Genomic DNA, 26,789 nt, shown 5'->3' with positions numbered 1-26,789 from the left:
TCAATTCAATCTCAAACATATTCTTAAACACTGTGGAATCATCGAATAGATTTGTATCAGTGAGGCAAAAGACTTTTGAGTTAGGCAGTAAATGAAAACTGAAATCAGAACATCAATAACCAGTTCTGTATTTTTACAGTTTTGTGTTTTACAGTTTTACTTTCTAACAATACTTAGGGGCAACTGATTACCCTTCTGAATCTAATCCTTCCTGATCAATTGGATTATAGTGTTGTGTAGGTTGTCCACAAGACAGTTGAATGAATATCGGAATAGATTCACACAATGTTTGCTCCAGAATAGATATTGCGAATCGCTGCGAGCTTTGGGTTAATCGTGTCCTTGGGATTCATAATAGGTCACGGTGAAGTTCTGTGACACGTCTTGCGTATAACACACTGTCGAACCTAAACAGAGTTAACGGCTTCGGCCTTTATTTCAGCATATCTTTCACTTGCTGGAGCGATGATTCCCTAGAGTGGAGGGTCGGGGATCTAGGAATGGGGGTGGGGTAGTTCCATCCATATCCGTAGCTGGTTATTCAAACGTATAAACACTGTGGAGAAAGCAACCTCAGCGTCATAACATTTCGTTCTTGTTTTGTCCGACCTTTATTGTGTTTCGGACGAAAGTACATTTCCAATGTGTTTTTGTTGTCGACATACTATCTTTCACTTTCGTAGAATACAGTGTGCAGTCGCTGTCATCGCGGCGATAAATGTCAGTCGAGAAAAGAAAGGGGAAGAAAAGTGGAAAAAATCAAGAGGCAGACATTAGTAAATATGTGTCCTTGTCATAGAAATGTTGATTTTCCTTAACGAGTTGCGGTAACAAGCTACAATACCTTTATCAACACATCGAGATCCGCCTTCAAGTAACAAGTGTCCATCTTAAGTGCTTCCTTCAAAGGTAAGTTTAAATTGGATGTTCACATAATAAGTGTTTTACTTTCGCTAAGCATATGTTAATATACCACACATTAGTACATGTGTTGGAACTGCGAGAGCATTTATGTTATGACTTATGGTTCTCAATCATAAATTCACCAGGTGAGTGGTTCCTAATAACCGTTCTTGTTCAATAAACATTATAAATTCTGACACTCAGAATCTTAAAGTTATGGAATTATCGGAGTAAACGTTTTGTTGCAGAAATAACAACAAGAGAACAAAATACTAAGCGAGTAAAATGTTGGAAGATTTGGTCAAAACAGGCATTATAAAGAAGACAATCGTCAGCATTTCAAAGGCGATAGTAATTAAATTTGTCAACAATCCATCTCATCAAGCGCTTGCTCAACTACAACCATGTCTCGTCACGGTCATTTCAGTTATAATAGTAAACTGCGATTGTTTCTTATTTTATTGTTTGTGCATGAACAAAAATATATAATGCGTTTTCTTTTATCATGTTTAGTAGACTAAAGTAAAACAAATTGTTAGGTAAGTTTTATACTCTGATTTGAAATTGAGCAATCTTGCTAAGAGAATATTGGTTACGAGTGTCGGTTATTTTTCATATTTTCACTATAAAAATTTGACTTCTAACAAAAGTAACAGAACAGTTTGAATAACAATAGATCAGCAATTGCATATGCTGGTTTCATTGGACATTCACATTTTAGTTGGAAGTAATGCTGGGCCATAGTTCTCCGTTTCTGTTTTGTTTTTGTATGCACGTGACATCCTATGAATATTAAATAACAGTGTTTAAAACAACTTTATAACTGTAACAGTTTTACTACCACTCTGCAAAGACAAGGAGGGTTAGCTCAATGGTTAACGCCGATGACTTCCAATCATAAGATAGTTCGAGTCACTCCAAGATTAATGTATGTCGCCAGTTACAGAGTTGTTGAAAATTGGCAATTCATAATCATAGACGTAAAATATGAATCTAAGAGACTGACTTCGGTCAGCTTGCGGCTCTGATAAGCCAATGAGGCTTCTTCGCAAATTCCGGATCGCAGGAGGATCTCAACTACATACTTCAAACATCGTCTTTGAAAGTTAATCATTAGTCGATATCTGCTGATAATTAAGACCGTATTTAGTATATAACTCAAGTGCCAATACTTAATTAATTAAAGATCACGCCGTTTTTTTTTCAAACCATGTTGACTCGTGTCTATATTCAATGTATAACGTACTGACAGTTTATTAATCTTGAATGAATTTTCAAGGAAGTTGCTGTAAAAGAAGATATGAAACAGTAACATCATACTTCCCCTTTCACATGATTAATGCTTCATTGTTTTACTCTTTTATTTTTTATCCACCATTTAGTCTGTTTTCATTTTCGTTCATTGCTTGTCACGCTAAGGTGTTATAACCGTATGAAAATAGATGCAGGTTTACATCATGTGCTTTATCTTTCAATTTTGTTTTCGACTCCCATTATGTTGCTAACACACATTGCTGATTCAAAGAAGTTAATAGTTCATTGTGATAGATAAATATTCATATTCATTTGTCATTTATGTACAAGTCATTTAACAGATTCTGTTTAAAGTATCTCTTTCGAGGTCCTGCTTTAGGAATGACAATGATTTTGAGTTGGATAGCATCATGTTTTATGTCTACAGTAAGGCAAATTACGTCACTAAAAACAGAACTAGTATTGTGTAATACAGGTGACAAATGCACACAGTGGCATTGCGACCTTTCTCACCGGTTTCGAACCCCTGGACGTACAATATATCTTTGGACACACACAATGGATATATATATATATATATATATATGTATATATATATATATATATATATATATATATATATATATATCACAAATGATTTTCGAGTTGGTTAGCCTCATGAATTTGATCTCTAGAGTAAGGCAAAATATGTCACCAAAAACAGAACTAGTATTGTTCGATACAGGTGACAAACGCCTACAGTGGAATTACGACCTTCCTTACCGGTTTCGAACCTCTGGACATACAATCAGCGTCCATAGCCTAGTGGTTAGGTGTCCGCGTACAGAGCGGAAGGCCCGTGGTTCGAATCCCGGTGGAGGCTGGAAGTTTTTTCACTGTTCTTGATTTTCCAAGTCATTACGATTTTCATATATATATATATATATATATATATATATATATATATATATATATATATATATATTATTATTATTATTAGAGAAAACCACAGAAAAAAGATATGACTATGACTCATAATTGACAAAGTAAGTTTTAGAAAATGTATTGGAATTTTCGGTCACCCTGGGACCTTCGTCAGCAACACTTGGCAGTCGAATGAAAAGTACAAAATGTGACACAATGAGAGAATGACGCTAGATAAGTGTAAGTTACAATAATGGAATTAAAACCGAATAAACCATGACTATACAGGAAGCGGATAAAGGAGCAAAGAACGGATTACATATGCTTGTAGAACTGATAGTTGTTAAGGGGTCCCAAGTCTTTGTTGAGGCCGGTGATGTGAGACTTAATACGAAAGATCCAATCGATTACTTTACGTTTACGTTCAGTGGTTGATTTGAAGTTCCAGGCAATTAAAATACATTTAGTTTTTTTTTAGATAATGACTATGAAGATTGAAATGTTCGGAAACTGGGAATCCTGCAAAATTATTACGAATAGACTTTTGTGATTATTAAAATGTAAGCGGAACCGTGAGCCTGTTTCACCTACATAATTGCCCTCTGTGCAAGGTACACAATAGAAAATGTAAATAACATTAATAGAATCACAAGCGAGGGAAGGGGGTCTTAGACTAAAGTCAACATTTTGAATCTTGACCACGGTGCCTGGGGAAATATGGGGACATATTTAGCATTTAGGTTTACCGCAAGGAAAATATATATATATATATATTATATATATATATATATATAAATATATATATATATATATATACATGTCTGTTGGCGTGTGTTGGAAAGTAAGATATATCCACAAGAAAAAAATTGGGAAAAAATGATACTTTCATTTCCAACTTTATTACTTAGAACGTTAAATTGGTTACAATATATTTCGAGCGTTAACACGGCTGTTCTTCAGTTGTGCTAATGAAATGGAAGAAACTAGACCTTATTGGTATTTAGCTTAGCATGTATACTCATAAAAGAGAGATCCCTGTTGAGCCCATTGTTGTGTGTGTCGAGGCGTAAGATAGTTTTTAGTTCCCGGGTGCTTCGTTCATGAACGGTTTTGAAGAAGCCGTATAGAATGACAAATTTGAAATCAGATAAGTTGTGATTGGGGAGATTAAAGTGTCCAGCAACAGGGAAACCTGGATTATTTTTGCGGATACTTAGTTTGTGATTATTGAAGCGAAGTCTGAACTTAGTGCTGGTTTCGCCAATATAGGTGACCTGGGGGCACTTGCAACAATATAGGAGGTAGATGACATTGGCTGAGTCGCAACCAAATCTACCAGGTCTCAGAGTAGTACCTGAGGCCCGGTGGAGGAAAGAGGGGGAGGGGTCGAGGTGTGTGCACACCAAGCATCTAGGTTTGTTACAGGGGATGTTACCACTGTCAGGCAGCCTCAGGCTCATTACTGGGTGGGGCGAGATTAGTGCGAACCAGCACTGAGCGGATGTTACGTGCTTTTCTATACCATGTCCATGTCCATGGCCCAATATATTTTCTATAACAGTACTAATTATCAATTGTCAGTCAATTGTTATTAATCTGCCTTATACGACACGTCGTGGGTGAGGATCTTATTCTTTTGTATGTTATCATTTTAATAGAATCTCCAAAATGAAGATTGCCTTGAGTTTGTTATTTCTGATATTGGTGACGAAAAATGGTGCTGTGACTAACGACGCAGAAGAAGGCCACGATATACCGTGTGAAACCAACGGTAAGGTTTTCTTTTATTTCCAAAGTGTAAATGTGCCCATTCATTTATTTCGCTAACTCAATTATATTTTCAGTGAATAATATACATATGTTTTTAATTTGTTATACACAACATGGTAACATCTTTAAAATAGTTGTTTTAAGTTAATATTTCATGTGATTTTAAGCAAACCTGAATGAAAGTTAATTACTGCAAAATGGGTGCCGGTAAAACGACAAAATACACATGAGTACAGTTCCTGTGATATCTTGGAAGCTGGGGATACTCAATGGTCGTTCTGAGGGAGTGCAAAGTCGCCGAAAATAAAAATGTATACTTTTATCACATGACTCGAATATATGATTTTTCAGCATACCACCCCTTTAAAATAAAGTAAATAGATATCACGTTTCAATAAATACCAAATCTCGATAAAATTGCAAAACATAATTACCTTTATGGAGTGCATGGTATTTTGATTTGTCAATCTTTAGAACTACCATATGCTTGCGGTTCCAAAGGAATCTGTAGATGTAACGAAACGAGAAAAGGTTATAGTATTGATTGTTCTAGAAGACAACTGCACAACTTGTCACTGGTTATTCCACCAAATGTTACTTTTGCGTAAGTACGTCTACCTCTTTAACGGTTGCTTCAGCGTAAGTACTACATCTGTGATGGTTAATTAATGGTACGTTAAACATGATGTATTAACCCCACAGAGATCAGTTCATCGAATGGATGACAATCAACAATTTACTTGAATAAACGGTGAAAATAAGAGACTTATCAGGCTAAGGTTGGATTCGATCCCTGTCACACACCGAAGTCCGTACAACTCTACTACAGTGATTCTACTGGCGTGTGAAAGCGTTTAAACTGGCTTTGTATAACTACCAATGAGAGCGTTTCATGGCATTTTTATGATTTTGGTGTGTATGTGTGTGCATGTATTAATTTTGTCGGGATAATATACTAAAAGTTTATGTGGTTTTAATTTATTAAGAATCACTTGTTTGTAGTCGTTTAACGTCAATACATCTTTGTAGAAAAACAAAACATTTTGTCCTACATTATTATCAATGTATGATGATGAATTTGCTACAACACCGTTCATCTCTTATCAGCTGAATATACATAACATATCCTAAAACTTTCATATATTTTTCAGTACCCATTCACAATAATAAAAGGATAGTGGTGTTCGCATTCATTAACTTGATTTCTAATGTCTCAACAGTAACTTCTCTAGAAACTACCTCAGTTTGATTCCAAAGGACACCTTCAGATTGACCACCTCTCTTAACCTGTTGTAAGTAACTGTTTCCTTGTCTGATTTATATCAAAACAATATATTAGTTCTGTGTTTCCTTCAACAACAACTACAGTCTTTTTGCCTCTCCAGCCGTTTTTCATGCCTTAATTAGTTCTAAACTGGTAAAGGTATGCACCCGTTAATCAGTTAAATTAATGTGTTTAATAACTTCTTAACATGTGTTAGATTTATGACCGGTTGCTGCTGAGAAGGAGTTATTTATAAACGAAAAAGACTGAACATAAAATCCTATGCATAATGATTGACTAGACTAACCGGACTTCTCTAAAGGTTTTGACAATATTTCGTCCACATATTAACAGCAAGCGGATGACACTTTACTGTAAAACGCTGAAAATATGCCATTTGAACCATCTCACCAAGGTACACTTACTAGTCGGACATTTGGGGACAGTTGCTTTGACTCATAACCAGTCATTCGTAGAACAGTCTTTGGGTAATGAATTCGTATGTTAGTATTTTTTTCCACAGTAGCATCTGCTGATAGGTGTAACACGTGTTACGGTTTTATAACACACTACAGTTTATACTGATTAATGGCTTTGTGTTATTCACAGTACAAACGTATCAAGCAATTTACAGTGGCCTCTCTTAACGTGGCATAGGCTTCTTTACAGATGTGCAAGGGATTTGTCATTGGTGGTATTGGGTTTATAAAAAAAAGAGCAACAGTCAATAAAACGTTAGTAACAGTTTCGTAGAATAACAACGAATGTTTCTTTCCTTCACAACTAATAAAACAAATGCAATTCAAATCCAAACAGTGTTTGAAGTGAAACCTATCAACGGTTGTTTTACTTTTCATTAATCTTTCAACGTTTTGCTATTATAGTGTCTAATTCCACTTTAGTTGATTCATCATCTATACAAACCATTCCTGACAATAACAAAATATTCCCAGTGCACAACGGATCTGACAGTACTGTTGGTAGTGGTAATAACCAGTATTTGTATTTTAGCTGAACATATGTACGAATTAGTTTAAACCAGTATTGTTGAAATTCCTCTGACAGAAATATTTCAAGAAACAAGATATCAGAGCTTCACGATGAAACATTCTATTATACAACCCAGCTAACAGCCTTGTAAGCATACTCTCGTTACATGTATTACATTTGAAAATTGTTTTTATTTTATGTTCATGACAGCATCTAACTTTATTTTGGTCTACTTCATTACTTAGTATTTATTAAATATTGAAAATGATAATATATCTTGACAGTCGTCTTTATTTAAGCTATTCATGACTATCATTGGTTTATCTTTCATATTGAACATATGTCATGATGTTTGGTATATATATATATATATATATAACGAAAATCCACGTTTACTCCAAAAGAAAATATTATTAGAGAAAACCAGAGAAATAAGATATGACTCATAATTGACAAATAAGGAGTAAGTTTTAGAAAATATATTGGAATTTTCGGTCCCCCTGGGACCTTCGTCAGCAATACTTGGCAGTCGAATGAGAAGTACAAAATCATTTTGTACTTCTCATTCGACTGCCAAGTATTGCTGACGAAGGTCCCAGGGGGACCGAAAATTCCAATATATTTTCTAAAACTTACTCCTTATTTGTCAATTATGAGTCATATCTTATTTCTCTGGTTTTCTCTAATAATATATATATATATATATATATATATATATATATATATATATATATATATATATATATATATATATATATACATATATGCGAAACTTCTTTTTCCCCATGAATGTTCTCTTTTCTTTCGGTTTCGTTAACGTTATTTGTAAGTCAATTATATCTGTTTTGTCAAATCTAGTGATATAAACTAGCAGATTGTTTCAAAGTGAAGAATCGATTATTTAGAATTAGAATATCTCAGGAATGTATTCGTCAGCCTAAATGCTTGTAATATGTCTTGTCTTATTTCTATTTCATTTGATTAATTAATAATTTGGTATAGCTAAAGACTAGTGTATACGATTCTGCTACGCCTTTGAGAACAAACCAAACACATGATTTTCTATTGAAATTGATAGCATCATAGGAGAGGAAGACATATTTAACTCTGCTACTAAGAAAACCTAACACGGATATTAGTGAATCGCCAATGCAATACATGTGTTTTATTACTATCAAAACTGTTTTATAACCCATACTTATCACTTAATTAGTTTTAAATTGCATATATGTTGATTGCATCATTTTTACAGTTTTTCTACTTTTTTTACTGAGATATATCAACGACAACGTCTTGACGAAATTACCCACAACCATTTTCAAGAAACTCGTAAATTTGTCTATTTTGTAAGTAAATATTAAGGAAATTGGTTGCTGGTAGATATCTGTAATGTCACTCTCTTTTTATATTTATTTTTATGGTAGAACATCGTATACGTTTCGATGTAGGATCCCGCATGTAAAAAACAGATACCAACACATGTACCGAATAGTCAGTTGCGACACTTTCTAATGCGAATGCTTCTCTAAACTCATGTTTCAATGCGCTCGTATTGACAGTACGAACCGTTCCTAACATTTATTTGATGAAAACATGTTATTCATACTGCTTATACTAAAAAAATACAAGTGTTTTGTATTGGTATATGAAAGTAGAGATTATAAAGAAAAAAATGTATCAACTTGGTGTGAATATGTGTGTGAAAAGAGAGGTAATAGTAATTAACTTTACATGAAGCTGTAAGACCAATATATATATATATATATATATATATATATATATATATATATATATATATATATATATATATATATATATGTATACTCTCACTTGACCTGGATTACATGGACATTCGTTAGTATCCCACCGCGCTATGTGGACACCAACCGATTATGCGGACATTCGATGTCCATATATATATATATATATATATATATATATATATATATATATATATATATATATATATATACGCGCAGGCAATTGAATTAAGTGAAGACTTTGTATGTTACTTATTTTAAGAGGTTGTGTTTTAACACTATCAAAGAGCTCACAGAAGACATCTTCAATGGAAATATAAACCTTAAACTCTTGTGAGTAGCCTACATTAATTTGGAGATTTGTTGTTGTTGTTGTTGTTTGAGGAATTTGGATACATTCTTGTGTCTTTAATTTGAACATAAGACATGAACCGTTTTAATATGCTAGCATATTCATTCCATTGCAAACTTCATCTGATATGAAAACAAGTTAAGAGATTTAAGATTTCGGCCCATTTACCTTAGCAAACCCAGAAGACAGTACCGTGCAGACTAGCACATGGCGAAGAAGGAGTAAGAATAATTATTTGTGGTTATATAATGATTAAAAATGCCACTACTTGCATAGAACGTGTTATTCGATTTTATCATTTTTGGGGGGCATGATCAGAAGAGTTAATTCCTTTTCGGAAGTTCATTTAAGAAGTATACGCAATTTTATTAAATTGCCTCACTTTTTTTCAAGACAGGTCGAATGTTAGCTGTCACTGCTTCATCATATCATGTGAATTATTATCAACATGCATTCAAAACAAACTTGAAAAGTTCAGTTGCACTCATTGCCTAATATCGTTGGTGTGTTAGATATCATATAGGTTAATTCGAAATGTTGATATACTTTATACAAGTTGTATAATCTTTGACTATGCAATATGTGTTTTTATCAATATAACAACTATGTTTAACAATATTTTTCACTTTATTTATGTTGATAGAATAGACCGTATGTTCCGTGTGAGGATGTATCGATTTCTGTCATGGTAACATATATTTTGTACATTTTGTTCCATTTTTCACTTAGATATATCAACCACAACTTCTTGACGCAATTACCCACAACAATTTTCAAGAAACTGGTACATTTGTCTACCTTGTAAGTAAATATTGGGTAAACTGCATGCTGGCAGATATCTGTAAAGCCACTCTCTTTATTATTATTTTTTTTACTTTGGAACATCGTATACGTTTTGATGAAGGACCCCGAATGTAGAAAAAAAAAGACACCACCACATGTACTAAAAATATTCAGCAAAATGCGACACTTTTCAAATGCTAATGTTGTACTAAACTCATGTTTCAAAGCATTCGTATTGACAGTATGCACAGTTCCTAACATTAATCTAAAGAAAAAAAGAAAAAAGAAAGAAAAAGAATATATATATATATATATATATATATATATGTATATATATATATATACATATACATATACATATATATATATATATATATATATACATATACATATACATACATATATATATATATATATATATTTAGGAACATCTATCATGTTGAAATACAACACCGAAAATGACACAATCGACGATATTTCGTCATTGTCATGATAATTATTATTATAGCGATAGTTAATGAAAATGCTAATGATTATTATAGCGATTATGTTCATGAAACAGATAACGATTACTACAGCAACAGAGACATTGACAATGATAATCACGATGATCATATATATTCTATATCATCACATGATAATGATAAAAATGATGATGATGATGATGATGATGATGATGATGGTGGTATGATGATGATGATGATGATGATGGGTGATGAGGATTGTGATGGTGATGGAATGGTGATGATGATGGTGATTATGATGGTGATGATGGTGGTGATGATAATGATGATGATGGTGTGATGATGATGATGATGATGATGATGATGATGATGATGATGATGATGATGATGATGATGATGATGATGATGATGATGATGATGATGATGATGATGATGATGATGATGATGATGATGATGATGATGATGATGATGATGATGATGATGACGATGATGATGATGATGATTGCGATGGTGATAGGATTGTGATGATGATGATGATGATGATGAAATGGTGATGATGATGATGATGATGATGATGATGATGATGATGATGATGATGATGATGATGATGATGATGATGATGATGATGATGATGATGATGATGATGATGATGATGATGATGATGATGATGATGATGATGATGATGATGATGATCGTCGATATCACAGAAACATTTGCTAATGATTTCGATTCTCTGTCTAAAGTGATTGGTTTGTAATATCAACATGAAACAAACTGACCCTATAATTTTATGATAAATGTTTTTTTTTTCTAGGGATTTGTCGTATAACAAGTTGACGAGTTTACCGAAAGGACTTTTTGAAAACACAACCAGCTTGAAATCTTTGTGAGTTATTTAATAAGCTTTGAGTATTCAGGATGACGAAAACATTCCTGTGATATTCTCATAGTAATCGTCTCGTCACTTTGAAACAATCTACAAGTTGATATCACTAGATTTGTCAAAGCAGGTATGATGGACTTACAAATAACAAAGTGAACGAAACCGAACGAAATATATATATATATATATATATATATATATATATATTCGTATATATATAAATATATGCTTATATATATATATATATAACCCTAAAGTGTACAGTACCAGGACACGGTCAAAAAACCCACCTTGGATGGACTTTCCATTTAAAGCCACATATAAGTCTTAATGCAAATGCGTCGTTAAGGATAAATTCACCGCAGACTGGAGGGATTGATAGCAGTGCATGGAACTTGGATCGCATCTTTTATGCAACTCATTGACAGATATATCAGAAAAGCGGTAGTAACTGTGTCTTCTTTACGTACTTCAAACAATTTTTAGTACGATAGAGGGACACTTGCATATGTCCCCCTATTCACAGTTAAGGGTACAGTACATATGTTCACATAATGTGTGCATTTATACAACTCTCCGATCGGTATACGGTTTAAGTATGTGTGTCATTCATTCATTGCATGTCATAGGAAAGAATCTTATATAAAAAAGTTGACTGCATTATCGGCAATTTTAAGCAATAAATTTGCTCAAAATATAACCAGCTAATGTAGAACTTTCAATTGTCAGTATACACATTTTATTAGATTATAACAACACTATTTTCCAATGTTACGGTGTGACAAAAACACAAATTATGGTAAAGATTTCTTGATTAGAGTTCGACCTATTAAATGATAATCAGCTTTACCTAGTACCGATTAGTTTCTGTGACAATCGGGCCGATGCCTATTACCTTTAGTGGATAAGCAGTTTTATTTTAATATTTTATTGAAAAAGATAACACAATCCCGAACGTTTGCTTCAAGTTTTGCCATATGCAAGGGAAACCTTCCGATGGAACGTTGTTTAAACGATCATCACAGTAAGTCAATGGCGCTTCTCCATTGACATTACTACACGTGGGAAAACCACACTAAAGTCCCATTGACGTTGTCGCTGGAAATCAGACATGCTTTAGTCGGTGAGTTTAATTACTGCAAAGGTGATATTTTAGCACGTATAGTACATTAGGTCAGGAGAAAAAAGTTGCTTCGGGTTTTTCGCAAAAATATGCGTAAGAATATTTGCCTAATCAGTGATTAGTAATCACAAATGGTAATGCAGTAGAACTACCGAGGACTGTCGCCAAACATTTCTAGGGAATTTTAGGAGAATTTGGCGCCTTGATTGCATAATTTTATGGCATTTGAAGAAAATTGGGCGTATTTTCAAACTAAACAGTTATTTAGCTCAACAGTTCTCTAGCCAGACTAGCCTAATGTGCCTAGAACTCACAATGAACAAAGCGTAATGTCACTCTCACTTTCCAGTTTTCACCTACGGTGAAACGACCAAAGTGGTTTAAAAGTATATTGATTTGGTTTTACATTTACTCGAAACAAATAATCTTTCATATCAATCTTTAAACCTGATAACAGGAGGTTTCGTTAGATGCAAGAAGCGAAGTGAAAAAATAATAATAACGTCGTCCCTCTAAGCTTATCGCGAGTATACTGTATGATGTTAACTGCTAAAACTGGATAATATATCGAACAGCATTAGTACAAACTCGCGTGAGGGACTTGCGATACCCCTTCACGGTAGATTAGCGCACCTTCCCCGGCTATGAATAGCGCTGAATCGAACTTCTCCCGTTGTAGTTGTGGTGAATCAAAAGCGCGTAAAAATACAATCCTTGATGTGGAACTTAATAATCGGTTCCAAATAATCGGTAGCGCAATGGATTTTGCCGATGCCGGTTACCGATTGTCTGATAATCGGCCCGATGCCGATTATCTAACCTATTATCGGTCGAACACTCTTCTTGATCAGAAAATGCTGTCAATGTTTAATTAGCAAAAGTTGGTCAGATTCCCTCGGAGTAGCTATTTTGATAAGTACGGTGCTTTCCTTTTGGTCTTTTACGAAGTTCTAGTCTTAGCAGTCTGTAGTGTTCATGGCACACTTCTACCTCTCTTATCTGTGTAGCTTTAACCTCAAACATAGCTTGCTCAGATTTTTCCACCGAGGAAAACCTAATTAGCTTGGTCTTTTACAAAGCCAGTATACTTCAGGCATACTGTGGTCACCACATGACATTAAATTAGGGTACGAGTTGCATTATACTGAGAGGCATTCTTTTGTTGGTGGGGGTGGGGGTGGGGGTGTGGGCGGCTGTATTTATGGGTGTGAAGGTTTTTTGGCCACGGATTTTATTCAGTAAACTCTTGGCTCTATTGTTGAACCACTAGCGTGCATAGGGAGTAAAATGTTGGGGTTGTGTGAGTGGGGGTGGGGAGCAGACTTGTGACTATCTTGACGGATATGGCTTTAATCCATTTGGCTAGATGGAAGATCCATGTCTAGCATATTCAATGACATTGGTCAGCAATTCATCAATCATACATCCTTTCCCTCCCCCATCACAGCCTATGTTCCCTAAGCATTTTTCAATGTTACCAGAAACACAATACATATGATCACAGTACTTCACAATCCAAGCCAGAAAGCATAAATACTAAGAAAGGAAACATTCAAGCACAAAGATATTTTTAATTTAATTTTAATAAAAACCTTATGGCACGTGAACAACAAAAATAAATGAAAATCAGCAGCTTTGAAATTAATGTAGATTAAAACTGATCATTGGGTGCAGAGTATACTATGCAATTGACACTATCTCCATAGTATGAACCATTCCAAAGGTCATCAATTACTCATACACACTCTTGAAAATACAAGTTAAATGCACATTTTGTGTTGTTTACAGGAGTACACTATACTAGTCAACTTGTGAACATTTGGAATGAGAACATAATACAAAAGTACACCACAAGAGAAGTGGGGATCCCTTTCTGTTAACATTGCTGGTTATTAAATGAAGGAAACATAAGGCCTTGAAATCTTGAATAAAACATACATAGTAAACTAGATTTTAGCAGTAGTGTTGACAAGAGTCATAGTATAGCAAAGTATTCATATCTTATGTGAATTCTTTGTGAGTGCTCCATGAGAAGTTTCAATGACCAATAAACTTACATAGTATTTTTGAAAAACAAAACACAACACAATAAGCTTGACAATCTGCTGAACTAAAAAAAAAAGTTTCTGTGATTACGTAATCGATTGTCAATTGTGGTATAATTCTTGAGTTACTTGCTGGAACTACACCTGCTTGCTTGCATCTTGTTGAGAGCTTTGTGTACAGGTTCTCACAAGCAATGTATCCTTGTGTGCATGTGTGTTGGTTTATACCAATGATTGACTTTAAGCAGATCAGAGAGTGATCTTTGGTAAGTATTAGCATGCTTTATCAGGATGAGATAAAAAAAAGAATAGAATAGACAGGTGACCAGAAATGCTTTTAATATACAGCAAAAGAAAGGTACAACTACCTCAACATCTCTCAAATATTTTAAACAGTGAACTAACATTTAATAATCACATGAACAGATCTATAGAAGGAAAACTTGACCTATCTTGATGAAAAAAAGGAAAATTAGCCATGTCATAAACATGAGGCAACAGATACTGGGCTGTCAATACTGATTAAGCTGCAGTGAAAATGCACCATTACATACAGCTTTTAAACATGTTGACCTCTGCATTCACTTCTAAGAGGTTCCCTTTGCGAAACAAGGTACTGTTTATTTACATTTTCCCTGTATGCAAACTAGCAATTTATGCATCAAACTATTTGAGCAAAGAAGTACATTCGCATAAAAAATAGTAATGAAACTGTAATTGGTGTTCAACCTAGTATTTTAAGTTTGTCTATGTTATCAAACATACAGCCAACCATAACCTCCTTCTCATAACTTGGCTGTCAACTGAGAACCCTTTTTAAACAGGCAAATATTGTTTTTAGTATTAACTTCTATCATTGCGCATTCAAAGTGCTCATTTAGGCAGAAAACACCAAAAAGATGCTAATTTGGCAAATCACTGTCACAGGTGTTGCTCTAACTTGTTCTCTTCCTGCTGATGCAGGTAAAGATTGTTGCAGATTGAATCACATGAGTTCATGATATTAAGTATCAGCAACACACTGGTAATGCTCACTGTACATAACTCTGAGAGTTTATCAAGTGATGTAACCTCTTGTACATTACTTTAATTTAAAATGGCACATATAAGATGTTTAACCACTCATTTAAACAAATATGTATTCAGTTACAAAAAATTGAATCCTTTGTTTTCATTTTGAAACCTCTGCTTGAAGTTTGTTGTCTACCGTGTGTCCTTATGTACTACACAGGTAAACAGAAAGAAAACACAATTCTAAACAAGATTTGGTAAACATAAAACTGGAACAAACTCTTAATTTGCAGCCTCTTCTCACTTCTGTCTTTGTTTCAACACACTTGAACAGCTGAACATTGATACCACTCAATATAAACTTGAACAGGTTAATATTCATATCACTCATAAAAAGTTAAAAACATACATATAGAGGTATGCTTGATCTCTATGGAAAGTGTCTTACCATCAAAGAATATTCCTTCAATGGATCAGATTACCTGTATTATGCTATATAACAATCATTTATCTTATATAGTACATGATTTGACTTAAAAAAAACCCCAAATAATCAAGGACTTTATCCCTTTAATATCTGAAGCTCCTTCAGTTTGTTATTCTTGTTTACAACTTTCTAAGTATCTATTCTTTTACCATTACGTTGTGTTTCAATAATGCAAATAACATACGCATCAATTGTAAACACTTAAAGTTTAAATTAGAACACTTTCAGTAGCCTAGCTACCCAAGTTATGAGAAAATGAGATCAAGTTGGAACACAGAAGCTCTTCATTAGCAGGTTTCTCTTCCTTCTCTCTACTTTTTTATAACACTAGAACAGCTAAACATATGTGCCTACACTGCAGTGGCAGGGACGTTGCTAGAGATGGGGGTGTGGGAGTGTCTCAACCCCTCCCCCCCCCAATCTTGGTAAAACTGACATTGGAAAATTTGAGTGCGACAATCAGAATTTCTGACTGTCGCACTCCAATTTACCTAGGCCTATTCATATATTCTTGTGATTGTGAATGACCTAAATATTTCGGTTAAAATTGACCTTTAATCAGTCATATTTACCACATTTTCCTAGCCACTTTGAGAAATTGTATCTCGTGATCCTTATACTCCACCGTACAAAACTTTGTATGATTCTGAATGCTCTAAATACAAAAGCCTAATAGAACAACTGTACCAGGTTCGCCAGCTTCAATTCGGTTTACATATGTACTAATTTTGCTATTAGGTGGGTTGACCCTTCAAGTAAGTTCAGGATATATAGTCTCTATGGAATACAATAAAACACTCAAATGATCTACAGAAGCTTAAAAGTGCCATCAACATAAGAAAACCTTTGCCCCATAAGTTGGCATTTTTAGTAAACTGTTTAGATAACAAGATAAAATCTTATCAAAAATCAGGAAAATGTTGGATTGCTCAGTTGCTTTAACTGAGCAATTGAAAAATTTTCTTATCATATCTCGTCAATTGGACATTTTTCTGCAAATTGTTTCATTGACAACTTATCATATCTTGTCAATTGGACATTTGCTGCAAAATGTTCAATTGCTCACTTCATTCCATCAGAGCAATTGAAAAATGTTCTGCAAAATGTTTAATTGACAACTTATTGTATTTGGTCAACTCAACATCTTTCTGCAAAATGTTTAATTGTTCACTTCATTCCAAATACTCAGTTGGAATAAAGTGAACAATTGAAAAATTGTTCATGTGAGTAGCCCCCCCCCCCCCCCCTAATCATCAGGCCTTAGCTACGTCCCTTGTCAGTGTTTATTATATCCATTACAGTCAACACAGTAAAATTACAACACACTTAATCTATAACATCTTCATCTCTACTGATCTCGCCCTTTCCCTAAATCTATGTTGATCGGCTCGTTGAAAATTGTTGTTCTGACGGTCTACCAATCAAACATATGGTCTATTGCTTCTTCCTCCAGAAAATCTTCAATCTCATTGCGACCTAGTTGGAAAAAAAAATAACTCTACGAATTAGAAATGATTTTTTTTGCTTATAAAATTTTATGAGGGTCAGGATCATGAAAGGTAACTCCAGTGGTACTTTTTGATAGGAACACAACCAGAATGAAAACACAGTTCCTTGCTGATGTTCACTGATTAGTTTCATAGGGATTTTTTCAAAAAGCTCTATGGAAACAAGAGCAAAATTTGTGTTTGCAAATAATGCTAAGACTTGTCCCTCATGCTTGATATCAGTTGTACAGCACATATCAGCAGGTTTCCAAATATCTGCCAATGTCAACATAACAAAGTTTGAAGAACCTCCAACATTTGGTAGCTGTACTTTTGCAATTGGAATATGTTTGAAGAAATTACACCTTACAGTTGCCTGATTTCCCAATTTAAAGATATTAACATTAAGTGTTTTGATCTCATTAATATTCATGAGATAAAGCAAACATGTATTATATAATTTAATCAGGCCTTAACTTAGGCATGCATACTTACTTGGGAGCTTCTTTTCTGCAAGTCCTTTGGTGTAACATTCAAAATTTTCCACCACACACTTTGAAGCACTTTCACTCCATTTAATGTATTTCCTACCTGAAACAAATGAGGAAAATAAAAAGTGAAATCCATGTTAATTGAGCTTGAACATGACTTCAAAAATTAGAAAGAACTATATATGAAATCATGTTTGATGATACAGTTATACACCATGGAAGGTACCTGACGCCTGACATACAACACTAGGTAAAGCAACCAGAGGAAGTGTTGTCTTGCGAATGCTCATTAATATTCAGCAGATTTGAAACTATTGCAGTCATAATGTCTGAACATATGTGTACAATAAACATCTCTGGTGTTGGAAATGATTGCTGCAGCAGCTAGCTGTAGAGGCAATTGGGAAACTTGGGAATCCTCCACATGTACCTTATTCTGGTCAGGGTATGTGAAGTTGTATAACTTGTTAATAGGATTAAACCTTTTCTTCATTATATAAAGGTGCACCAGTAATAACAACCTTCCTTTCATCACATACGAATTGCTAAAAACAAGGTACTGGAAGAGTGTCTCCAGTCCTTAAATAAAACTTTACTCTGTCATTTCAAATCCAGAAAAAAGAGCCAACTAAATTTAGTCTGCTTTCTTACTAAGGTGCATCATGACGCTCAAGTAATATTTATACAAGCAAGGCCTAAAGTCATCTGTGTAGACAAAGCATAAAAACATCTTCTTTATTATGGGAGCACTTTTGCAAACATTTCCTTGGTTGAGTTGATTCCCACAAAGAATTGTACACTTTTCTTGATTTTACTTTCTTTTTCAAATTAAACTCCAGCTGTTTGCATGCCAAAGGAGCTCATCTAATGGTGTTTCTTTCAAAATAGCTGTCCTTCCTTGCTTTGACTCATTTGCCAGATTTCCACATGATTTGATTATTGCATTTACCCAAAATAAAAACTAAAAAACTAAAGCATAAACAATATTATTGTTTTAAACAGATTTCCATAGCACAATAAGAGCAATTGCCACCTTTAACTGCAACTGATTAATTCTTGCCCAAAAGTAAACTAATGGAGCATATATAACCAAGTGTGTCCTGTCTACTGAAATCAGTTTACCCTAGCTGCTTCCTGCCGATCCTTGTGAGTATGCAAGGAGGATCTGATCCCACGCACAAGGGCGATCAAGTTGTATTGTGAAGAAAGTAAATATTAATTCTTATTTGATCAGCTTTTTTTCACCATTCCAATACTGCAGTGATTGGTATATTCCTTTTGCCTGAATGCAGGCCAAATTGACATGCTCAGTGAAGAATACGACATAACAGCCGATGAAAAAACTTGAATCAAATTTGATAGTTACAAGGCAATCATGTTAACATAATGCAAACAAAAACCTCTCCCGAGTGAAAGTGTGAAAAATTGAGCCTCCCATTATCCTAGTCCCTTTATTTTCATAAACTTGTTACTCTTAAAGATTTTGTAACATTTTGTAAACACACTTTTTGACATTCCGTCATAAAGATCTCCGCACACTGTCATACTTACATACAGGTGACTTGTTGGTCATGGATCGGGATTCTCCTCTTGCTCTTTTTCTTCTCTGTTGTAAATCAGCCCTCCGCACTGCTGGACACAGCAAGAAATTAAATGAAGACCGTTAAAACAATTGAGTTTGATGAGGATACAAATCAAATACAAATAAGATAATGACAGCATGTTGTTAGTTTAAGGGTGTCAAGACTCGCTCAAAAAGAAAGTCTAATGCCGGTAATCTGACCTAGTTTCGAATGAGGTGTAACAGAAGTGTTAGACATCACCATCGATCCCAGAAAATACACACACACAGCTTGCTACCATCGGTATTTAGACACTAGTGTACAGTCAGTTCATGCTGCGGTCAATACCCACAGCACAGTGTAAAAACCAATACAGCGATGGACATCTCAGGTCCAGCTAAAGATAACAAGGGATCGCATTTCATTACTGTACTGTCTGCATTTTGTAGTCACACGAACAAAAGGTCACTTACAAGCAACAGAAAGTTAACTTTTTCAGATGGCCGCACGCGGTTTGGGGCGAGTGTTTAATGCCTTTAAAATTTCTATGCTTCAAGACTAATTGATAATTCCAGTAGCTGCATAGTCATCTTGAAGCAAATGTCACAGATTTTTCATCTCTCCTAAAACATGCAACTACTTTATCATATTCAACCAAATGATAACAGACATCAGGAAATAACTAGAACTGATGGCACCAAAATATATCCATCCCTTGACTCAACTAGCAATTACATGTAAAATTACAGTACATTACTGTAGCTTATTAAATTTAGTTGCCCAATTGCTCTCATAATGATAATTCATATCAATTGAATGATCCATCCAACCAAATTTACAAAACACAAGCATTATGGGGTCACAAAGTCTGCAGGGTTATCTTCCTTCTGTTACTGTGTAAAGGTTGTTAACCATTGCATGTGTCAGGGAGATTAAGACTGCCAGTATAATTCATTTGGAATGCAATTACATTTGCCTGAGAAGAAAAGGAACTGGAATTAGGGAAAACATAGTTCTGACTTGTATGCCACATGCATATGAGAGTCCTTCTGTACAAGAAATAAATATTTGGGGTATATTTATTAGTTATTAAGTTACACTCTATATTCTTCAATTTGATTGCTGATTTATAGTTTTGTTAAGACTGCATGACAAAAGTCAAACAGCCAGTTGTAACTGTTAACTAATACCTCTTTTGATATCGAGTAGGTCAATGATGTAGCATAGGTATTTTATTATAGGGTCTGGTAAGTTTACTACAGTTCTGTAGTTCTTTGTTTCGAGGTAGGAAATGTATTTCATAAAGGATATAATGCAGATGTTTGAGTCTTGAGAGTAATGAACAGCTAAAGCAGATACAAAATACAAAAGTTTTACTACAATGTCAAGCTGATAACTGTTTCTCACATGGAACATTACTTATGTAGCGTTCAAAATCTACAGCATAGCTAGAGGAATATAAGCCTTACCAGTTATTACATTAATACATCTAGTTCTACCATGTTCTACTTCAGTATATTATAGGTCAGTGCAGGTAATTGTCTCAGTTAAGATTAATAACTCACTTTAATAAGTCTCACTTTATTCTCAATTTGCTGAAGATTAATCCAATAACATTTTATATTTTTCGACATCATTCTTGCCATTTATCCCTCTTCCCATAATTCTTGGTGCCCCTACATATCCAGTATAATAAACTGTCATACTTACATACAGGTGACTTGTTGGTCATGGATGGGGATTCTCCTCTTGCTCTTTTTTTTCTCTGTTGAACATCAGCCTCCTGTTCTGCTGGACACAGCAAGAAATTAACTAAAAGCATTAATACATGAGTCACCATATAGTACTGACTGGCTGGGTGAAACTTCTATGAAATTTGAAGTATACAAAGAAACTAAGGCCTAGATAGGATATTCGAACCATCACCCCTCACCCCTCCGCTAGGACTACCAGTCCTCCACTCTATGGTGGTCAATGGTGCATCCAAACACTTATAATATTTTAGGTGGTTACAACTTGGCTGGGGTTGTTTTCCATGAGGAATACGTTCCAGTGAAGGTTGTCTACCATTGCATCCATGTGCCCAGAGGAAAACATGGAGGAATAATCGCAAAATCCACATGAAAAGTTGTGTGATTGCACTTCCTTACATACCTAGCTATTAAGGACACCAAATAGTATATCCACAAAACAAACACTTACGGCTGAGCCTCTAAAATTTCTTACATGAAGTTTTTCAATTGCGCCATTACTGGGTCCTTTTGTTTCCATCATTCAATTGACACAGCTTTTATCCAAAACACAATGAAATGGTTTCCTTTCTCTTACAAGTATAATTTTTGATCTTACCCATTGCCTCTTCTCGGTCTTCATTCGCAACCTGCCCTGTAAAATTTTAGAAAGAAGTATGTTCCATGATCTGTTTAATAAAGTTATCACCACCTTAATACCAAACTCTCACAAGGAGCTAAAATATTTGTCACTTTTTGTGTTGTAACTTTATTATCTCATCCTTGTATACATTTAGAGACAGGGAGATGTTTTATTCCATTGGGTCACCTGTTTTTGAACAAACCAATGGTCTGTAAACAGACAAGTAGCCTAATTTCCATCCCTTGTGGTATAGAACTGTAAGCTGGGGGCTAGTGCGCACTTAATGGGGTACCTTATGATAACCTTATGCCATTGGCTAGCAAGTACCAACTAGGGTGGGGGAATAAAAAAATGTTTAATGTCTGTGTATGTGTGGGGGTCAATTTTGACTTCACAATATAGCATATATGTGAAGTAGCCTACATAAGACAGAAAACTTTTATGTTGTCATAAGTTAGCTAAAGGGTCAAAGGTCAGGAGGCCACAGGTCAAATAAGCAAAATGTTGCTGAAAATTGCACCACAAACACCTCATCAGTGAAACAGCTCTGACTCCTAATTTTTGGTCAACCGTCCCCCTCCCGCATGTTAATAAGCACTTGTGTCCTAACTATCCTTGGTTTATAGTAACAGGCTTAGGCCCATCATTGACTTGGAACCTTGATTGAGGTGCCTCCATATTTATCAGAGTACCACCCCAGGAACAGTAGGCCAGCTTAGCTAACCCTGTTAAAGAAAGCAGCAATATGTACTCCTTCCTTAACATTGAACCTTTACAGGTATAGTCAGTTGGGGTAAAAAAAAACAAGGGGGTAGTTGGGGTAAAAAAAAACAACCCCTTTTTATAGAAGGGGAATATTTAGCCAAAGTTCTTATTTATTTTTGGTGATAGTCCTATATGTCTAGTTTATTATTATATAATTTCTGGAACTCTTAGCACTTCGCTGCCAATCACCGCTTCATCGAATCAAGCGAATGCTAAAATAGCAAAATTTGAAGTTTGTACCACATATTCGAAACTTTCTCCTGCATACCCAGCTTATATGATGTGGAGATTCCAGCAGTTACAGCATAGCAGTTAGTGATATTACACTCCCCCATGGTAGAATTACTCCAACTTCATTCACGCTTCATGGGGGGGCCTTGTTTTTTTTTTACCCCAAAAAAATGATGCGAATGGGTAAAAAAAAACAAGTACTTTCCGGCTCCAATGTGCTCCCTATTTTGCCCGAATGTATAAATTTTTCCATAATGTTGATTTAAGAGGTTAGGCAAATAGTTTTCATGTCTGTCATGTGTCAAAAATGTTAAATAATTGGGCAGAAGTAACTGAAATTGGCTCAACTCTAATGTTTCTACTATATTACACCACATTTGTGTAGCATCATATACACACTGTACAGTATGAATATGGCTGAGCATGACATATGACACGAGCGATCCATTATTACGAATTAAGACAATTTCACAATTTGTTTCCTTTTTCATGTAAAGGTAGTAGCTCATACTTAGATGTAATTATATGCAAACATGATTTTAAGATACATTCATGAAGAAAATAGCTGTTTTCTAGCATTGGTTTTTTTTACCCCGGCATTGTTTTTTTTTACCCCGAATTAAGCAAATTATGGGGGTAAAAAAAAACAACATTTTTCGCAAAAAACGACACTTTCCATTTACAAAAAAGTTATTTTTGTTAATTTCTCTTTAAGAGAATCCCACTCCACACACTTGAACATTAGAACCAAAACAATACCTCTTACTCATCAATTTTTAGAGCAAACTTTAGGTTTATTTATTTATTTTTTTACCCCATTTGACTATACATACCATTAAAAAGAATTTGTTTGATTTACAATGAAAGATGAATAAGCCTTGACTGTTTGTATAATCTATTAAAAGAAAAAAATGCAATTTAAAACTGGACAAACTGATGCAAAATTTGTCAATCATGAATATCTGTATAGGCCTAGCACATGGGCAATTTTGTGATGGAAAAGAGACATCGTGAGGTCAAAGTTCTCCCAATTCTACACATTATGTATGCAGTGAACAATATATTTGGATGAAATACTATTTGGTCTAACATGAAAAATGCTTGCAGATGGTTGTTGTGGATTATCTTTCATTAGGATCATTGATCTAATCCTTAAAACCCTCAATAACAAGCCCACTATGCTACTGGATTATTCTAATAATGTGCCCCTCCTAACTTTGTGCGTACATTTGCCCACCTCTACGTGCACAGCATGGAAGTGAAATGTCAAGGCCAGGGTCGGAAATAAGCAGGGCGAAGGGCGATTCGCCCTTATGAAAATCGCCCTCGTTATATCAGGTGTCTGTGTAAAATTAATTGTGACATGCTTTTGTTTTAGCTAGGCATTGCAGTAGCATCGCGAATCGCGCAAACAGTTCTCACAATCCCGCATAAAATTTGAAGCAGTGCCGGAGGGTCACGCACAATCTCCGCATAGTTACTGCGGTTACGGCCTCCACTAAGCAATTTCAGTGCCAATAACCTAAAATCCCCACAAATCTCAGACCACATGGTAGCCTAACTTCACAGGTGAAGTAGGTCAACATGGTAATCTTACCTATCCATCTGTTTACTCGCTCAAGTTGTGTTGAAAATAAAAATTAAAAATATCCATTAAAAACTGGAAGGTATGTGATTTTATCCACACATAAAAACATATATGCCTTAGGAAATGTCACCAGCGGAAGTAAACCTGTGTTTTCTATTTCAGTTGATGGGATATTGGTTTTCGTCATATATTCGGTGGATTGACATTATTTGCTAAATGCTCGCAAATTTTTGCTATCAAACTTTTAATGAACTTGCTATACAGTAAATTGCAACACTAGTAATAGGGCAATTGTGCTGACTTTATCCTGTTGAATGCTTACAACCATTTCCGTAAACAGCATATATTGAACTTTGGAAAAGAGCCCCCCTAAACCTTAAAAAAAACCTCGTAAATACATTAAGGGGGCGTTTCAACTTTTCTATATCCAAACTAGTCACCCAAAGCCAAATATTAATTCCTACCCTTGGTTAAGGCTGCAGTAGCTGTTATAAATTAAATTTTTGGGCAGAATTGAAAATTGTCTTCGTATTTTAAGTTAATTGTGGGCAAAAAAATCACAATAGCTCTAGACAATAAGGCATTTAACTAATGTAGGCTAAGCATTGTCCAGCCTTGCCTGTCTTCAGCAATAGGCTACTGTTGGCTAAGGCTTAACTTAGGCCTAGGCCTAGGGTATATTTACTGTATCATTTGTATCAAAAAACGGTGCTATGTAAGCATCATTCATCACTATTTATGTTTTTGTAGAGTTTTTGGGACAAAGGTCATGTAATTAAAATGAAGTTTAGCCTATCTAGGGCAAAACTGACGTTCCTGTAACTTAGGCTAGATCTTGTTAATGTTAGGCTTACACTGAGTGAGACAAGTGAGAGCTGAGCTATAATTTGCACAAATTGTGATTGGTAATCAGCCAGCTGCACAGGGAACTGAGGCCTACTTTATACTATTACTAATCCTAGGCTAGTCAATAGAGCATTTGGTAAAGGAATTAATATCTAGCAATTGCAAGAAAGTATTACGGTATTACCTAGGCTTCCAAAGTCAATCTCGACGGCTCTCATTTTGATAGTGCAACATGGATACCGCGCCGATTCGCGAACATAAGTTAGGTTTACCGTTCTTGCTTGCATACAGTGTGAACACTTGCGGCCATACGGACAACACGTTTACCACACTGTACATACGTCCATATGAGCTCTACATTACACTTAGCGACATTGCGCGGTGATGACGTCACAAGGTGTGTATACCAAATGAAAATGCGTCAATATGAACATGGATATCAGTATATGTATCACCGAAAGGGATAGGGATCGAAATTGTGACTTTCAAGGTCACAGTTCCATTGGTCAGTTTTACCAGCATTAAAAGAGCATCGATAGTAAAACATATACCGATAGGACGATAAACTAAACGAGATATATCTTGATGGGTCCCTAATAGCTAAATTTTGCACAGGTCACATATACTACTACAAAAATTGCCAAGCTATAAATATCCATTCAGATGTATAATCGTCCAATCAAAATAAAGGGGTGTAGAGGGCAGCATCCACGATCAATGGGTACTAATTACCTGTACACCGAAGCCCTCATAACAGAATGAACATACCCTTAAACATTAGGGGAACACGAATATGTTCCCCTAACGTTACTGTCCCTCTATGGTAGCATTTTTTAATATGCAATGGGCACCTAATGTGCACTTTATATAAATATATATACATATATAAATAAAAAAAATATGTAAATGTATGTATTTTCGAAAAAATCTTATTTTCCGTAACAGTTTTCTTTCTTTCGGTTTCGTTTATTTTGTTACTTGTAAGTCCATCATATCTGCTTTGAAAAATCTAGTGATATTAACTCTTAGATATTTTATCAAAGTGAAGAGTCGGTTACTCTGAGAATATCTCAGGAATGTATTCGACATACTAAATGCTTGCAATAATTCTTGTCTTTTTTCCTGTTCCATTTGATTAAGGAATGATTTAGTATAGCTAACGACTACTATTTACGATTCTGCTACGTCTATCAAAACAAAACCAAAACATGCTTCGCTGTTTAATTTGATTGCATACGAGAAGGGTATGACATATTTAACTCTGTCTTTGTGCTACTGAAAGAACCGACCACATATATTTCCTAACATAACAAGATTATGAGCAAGTTGACTATGCAATACATGTTTTTATCAATATAACAACTATTTTCAACACATATTTATCACTTAATTAATATTGATTGTATATATTGTATGTTCTGTTTGAGGATATATGGATTTCTGTCATGGTAACA

At 34.8% G+C, this 26,789-nt stretch overlaps 2 protein-coding genes across 5 annotated transcripts in view; one reads left to right on the top strand and one right to left on the bottom strand.

Annotated features, from left to right (window-relative positions):
- The first annotated feature begins 808 nt into the window (after positions 1 to 808).
- The window catches only part of LOC139982397 (uncharacterized), a 35,489-nt gene continuing 9,508 nt past the window's right edge, over positions 809 to 26,789 (top strand). Inside the window, exons 1-8 of the mRNA XM_071995216.1 lie at positions 809 to 909; positions 4,719 to 4,831; positions 5,305 to 5,434; positions 6,051 to 6,122; positions 7,160 to 7,231; positions 8,359 to 8,430; positions 9,926 to 9,997; positions 11,258 to 11,329. Of these exons, the coding sequence (XP_071851317.1) occupies positions 4,729 to 4,831; positions 5,305 to 5,434; positions 6,051 to 6,122; positions 7,160 to 7,231; positions 8,359 to 8,430; positions 9,926 to 9,997; positions 11,258 to 11,329 (593 nt within the window). The 5' untranslated portion in view covers positions 809 to 909; positions 4,719 to 4,728. The remainder of the gene's footprint in view (positions 910 to 4,718; positions 4,832 to 5,304; positions 5,435 to 6,050; positions 6,123 to 7,159; positions 7,232 to 8,358; positions 8,431 to 9,925; positions 9,998 to 11,257; positions 11,330 to 26,789) is intronic.
- On the bottom strand, positions 14,013 to 26,186 carry LOC139983600 (uncharacterized). Of its 4 annotated transcripts, none has more exons than XM_071997252.1 (6): positions 25,520 to 26,186; positions 21,882 to 21,917; positions 21,243 to 21,323; positions 19,522 to 19,602; positions 17,975 to 18,070; positions 14,013 to 17,468 (listed from the first exon to the last, which is right to left on the bottom strand). In XM_071997252.1, exons 1-6 carry the CDS (start codon positions 25,620 to 25,622, stop codon positions 17,407 to 17,409), a joined length of 459 nt encoding a protein of 152 aa, XP_071853353.1. In that variant the 5' UTR covers positions 25,623 to 26,186; the 3' UTR covers positions 14,013 to 17,406. The 4 variants fall into 4 exon arrangements, with proteins under 4 accessions (XP_071853353.1, XP_071853355.1, XP_071853354.1 ...); XM_071997254.1 differs by having other exon boundaries at positions 19,522 to 19,599; XM_071997253.1 differs by having other exon boundaries at positions 21,243 to 21,320.

The sequence above is a fragment of the Apostichopus japonicus genome, chromosome 16, assembly GCF_037975245.1.
Source record: "Apostichopus japonicus isolate 1M-3 chromosome 16, ASM3797524v1, whole genome shotgun sequence".
Taxonomy (NCBI): domain Eukaryota; kingdom Metazoa; phylum Echinodermata; class Holothuroidea; order Aspidochirotida; family Stichopodidae; genus Apostichopus; species Apostichopus japonicus.
Note: the sequence above shows the minus strand (reverse complement) of the source record. Positions and strands in the feature narration are given on the sequence as shown.

Excerpts from the sequence above, each read along its gene's own strand:
- LOC139983600 (XM_071997252.1), bottom strand. The coding sequence starts at position 25,622 with ATGCAAGCAAGAACGGTAAACCTAACTTATGTTCGCGAATCGGCGCGG. Across the intron at positions 21,918-25,519 it reads GATTGACTTTGGAAGCCTAG|GGCAGGTTGCGAATGAAGAC; the intron begins GTAATACCGTAA and ends AAAATTTTACAG. Across the intron at positions 19,603-21,242 it reads GACCAACAAGTCACCTGTAT|CAGTGCGGAGGGCTGATTTA; the intron begins GTAAGTATGACA and ends TGCTGTGTCCAG.